This window comes from Haliotis rubra, unplaced genomic scaffold, assembly GCF_003918875.1.
Source record: "Haliotis rubra isolate DU_JTF1 unplaced genomic scaffold, ASM391887v1 Scf13, whole genome shotgun sequence".
Lineage (NCBI taxonomy): Eukaryota > Metazoa > Mollusca > Gastropoda > Lepetellida > Haliotidae > Haliotis > Haliotis rubra.
In genome coordinates, this window is record NW_025765225.1 from 3,916,955 (window position 1) to 3,919,947 (window position 2,993).

The 2,993-nt window shown below is 42.1% G+C and overlaps 1 protein-coding gene across 1 annotated transcript; it reads left to right on the forward strand.

The window, feature by feature from the left end:
* The first annotated feature begins 1,225 nt into the window (after nucleotides 1-1,225).
* LOC124267253 (paired mesoderm homeobox protein 2-like) lies at nucleotides 1,226-2,672 on the forward strand. The gene is made up of 4 exons (XM_046702165.1): nucleotides 1,226-1,382; nucleotides 1,500-1,601; nucleotides 1,891-2,081; nucleotides 2,202-2,672. Exons 1-4 carry the CDS (start codon nucleotides 1,287-1,289, stop codon nucleotides 2,521-2,523), a joined length of 711 nt encoding a protein of 236 aa, XP_046558121.1. The 5' UTR covers nucleotides 1,226-1,286; the 3' UTR covers nucleotides 2,524-2,672.
* Nucleotides 2,673-2,993: the final 321 nt, after the last annotated feature.

Sequence of the window (2,993 nt, forward strand, 5' to 3'; positions counted from 1 at the left end):
CGTCAACATTCAACAGAAAGATCGTCATCATGTTGGTCAGTCGTTGTTTACAATCCCTCTGAAATTGCTGCTTCAAACCGATGTTACAACTACATTAAACTCTTAATATTCGAAACCTTTTCAAATGTGTTTATGTACTAGTATTGCCCAATATAGATATGATTGAAACACTCCTTTCTATCCGCTGTCAAACGATACACGGTACCGATACATAGAAACATTTTCTTGTTCAATATATTAATGACGTCGATGTTGATGGTGTTGGAGAGATCCTCCAGGATGGAGCTGTCAGGATACTGAGAGGAAGAATAATGACAATTATTATGGATATACAACTTTTTTCTGTGGAGGCGACGTTTTGACATAGATTCTAATGTTGTTGTCATCTGACAATTGTGTAAATGGATATGCGTTCGACGGTCATCACGACTATATAGCGTCTTTACTGGAAAAAGGCTGTTCTCGTGAAGCCTATTCTTTCGTTAATGTCTGTCCCTTCCACACATTATAAGGATTCCTCGGTAGGATTTGTGAATTGTTGCCTGTGTTTGTTTATGAAATTGTAACACAAAGAACGAGGCCATTTCAGTTGTGCAGAAGCTCGCAGAAATCTCTATATGATTCAGCCGTGTAAATGGATATGAGTTCGACGCTCATTGCGAATGTAACGTCCTTACTGGGAAACAAAAAGGCTATTCCCGTGAAGCCTATTTTTTTGTTAATGTCTGTCCCTTCCACACATTATAAGGATTCCTCGGTAGGATTTGTGAATTGTTGCTGTGTTTGTTTATGAAATTGTAACACAAAGAACGAGGCCATTTAAATGTAGTGTCCATGCATGTGTGCTACATAGGGCGGCCTCTTTGATGCAGGTGTAAAGTTTTGACAGGTAAGTGAGTACACGCTCACCCGGCGGAGGCTTCTTTAATGTACAGCTACCTCATCTACGACTGCTACCTTTTTAATTAAACAAACAAAGATATACTTCTTATCGCTGTGAAAACAATCAAGATGTTCCAGCTTAAACAGCATGGCGGCTATGCACGAAGGACTAATTCCTGATTGCTAACAACACAAATGTGGGAGTAATGAGTGGGTGGTGTATGGGGGTCGACTTGAAAGAAGTCCGAAAGTCATGCTACGGTAATAAATACTGAAACGCTCCTACTTCAGGCATCAGTCACAGATCTGCGCTCATCTGAACCAGTTAAAATTGTCACGACGATCATCTTCACATTAGTCGCAATTTGCCCTTTGAAAGATTTCTACACAATTACGACGCCAAAATGAAGGTGAAGAGCCCCGAGACCAAGCCAAGCAAGTGTAGCGTAAACAAGACAATCGTTCCGGCCAGGAACCGAATCAAGTACTCTGCTAGTCAGGTAAACATTTCATTACTCCAAACGTCAAATGGAAAACAAAGCATAAACGCTAACCTAACGCTAATCACACAAAATACATGTGAAACCAGATTTCATCTGCACCATTCATATCCACAGTTGAGCCAGCTGGAGAAGGTGTTCCTGTCCTCTCAGTATCCTGACAGCTCCATTTTGGAGGATCTCTCCAACACCATCAACATCGACGTAGAGAGACTATCGGTAGGTGGACGAGCAAATCCCCAATGATACTTGAGCGAAGTTGGTCGTACAATACATCACATATCTGAAATATCAGTATGGGATAAAACTCATTTACCCTAATAAAAGCACGTAGTTGCCAGCAGATATACCACTGGGCTATTTCCACAACTAATTTACTTTGTATGGCATCATATTTCGGGTATAGATAATTGTTTCAGATATCGTTTCCTCATTGGAGAAAATGCTCCACCCCATAAAAGACCTTGTTTTTTGGGAATGTCTTAAGTGGCCACATCGTGGCATACAGATCTGGTTTCAGAACCGACGTTCCAAGTTCAAGAGACAGTCTAAAGGTGCTCACGTCAACTGGATGAGACAGCAACTGTATCAACAAGAAACATCACAGTCCCGTGACATAACGGCAACGGACAAGTGTCACGTGCTCACACCACCGACGACTATCAAGAAAGATGACGTGAAAGACAAACCCAAATCAAAGTAAGTACACACCAAACGACCATGCGTTCATCAGTTACTTTCGCAAGTGCATTATGCTCTGAATAGCTTCGACACACTCTCCTGTCACTCTCGTGCTTACAACACTTTCTTGTGCTTCAGTCTTCACTACCTGCCCAGAACCGGATCCGGCTACTCCTCACTGACGGACTATGACCCAGTCTACAACCCCTTGATGTTTCCATCATCTCACAACGTCTACAGCGCACTCACTGACGCAGTATCCAGTACACGGCCTGTCCAGAGTTCTCTTCACTACCCACCTCTGATGACAGAAACATCGTTCCAAGTCACGCCAAGCCCGCAACAGTGGACGGAGTATTCCAGCCAGTCCAACTTCACTTCTCCCCTAAGTCCATACCACCAGAATTATCTCCTCAACTGCCTAAGCGATCCCATGACATTTCCCCAGATTGGTGTCTAGATACATTTGTGTTCAGATGCCGCACGCGGGTGTATACATGAATTCCATGTCAAATGGTTACAGCAGTCCAACGATGAACTCATCTTTGGCTTTCTTTGTTACTATTAATGTATATATTGTTGTGTTTGCGTTATGGATTGCAAGTATCATTTCAGTATGACTGTATATGATTCTGAGATAATAAACATTATCTAAAAACCACAGGTTTCACGTTCTTATACAGCATGCATATCACAACTACCATTCGATAAACCATGAGCACAGGTGTCATACAGTAACAAAGCATCAGAAGCAGGTGAATCTTGGATTCGAACAGTCGATTTGTGAAGACTGGCATGACTGGGGGCAATGGTATCAATACAAAAACCTTTCTAACAGATAAGGAAAACAGGGTAATATATTGACATAGACTGACGACGGGGTTTCTCAGGGAACATTAACGAAGGAAGATGGTTAGGGTTAGATTTAAG

Coding starts and splice junctions, on each gene's coding strand:
- LOC124267253 (XM_046702165.1), top strand. CDS start 1,287: ATGAAGGTGAAGAGCCCCGAGACCAAGCCAAGCAAGTGTAGCGTAAAC. Junction 1,383..1,499: donor TCAAGTACTCTGCTAGTCAG/GTAAACATTTCA, acceptor TCATATCCACAG/TTGAGCCAGCTGGAGAAGGT. Junction 2,082..2,201: donor AAAGACAAACCCAAATCAAA/GTAAGTACACAC, acceptor CTTGTGCTTCAG/TCTTCACTACCTGCCCAGAA.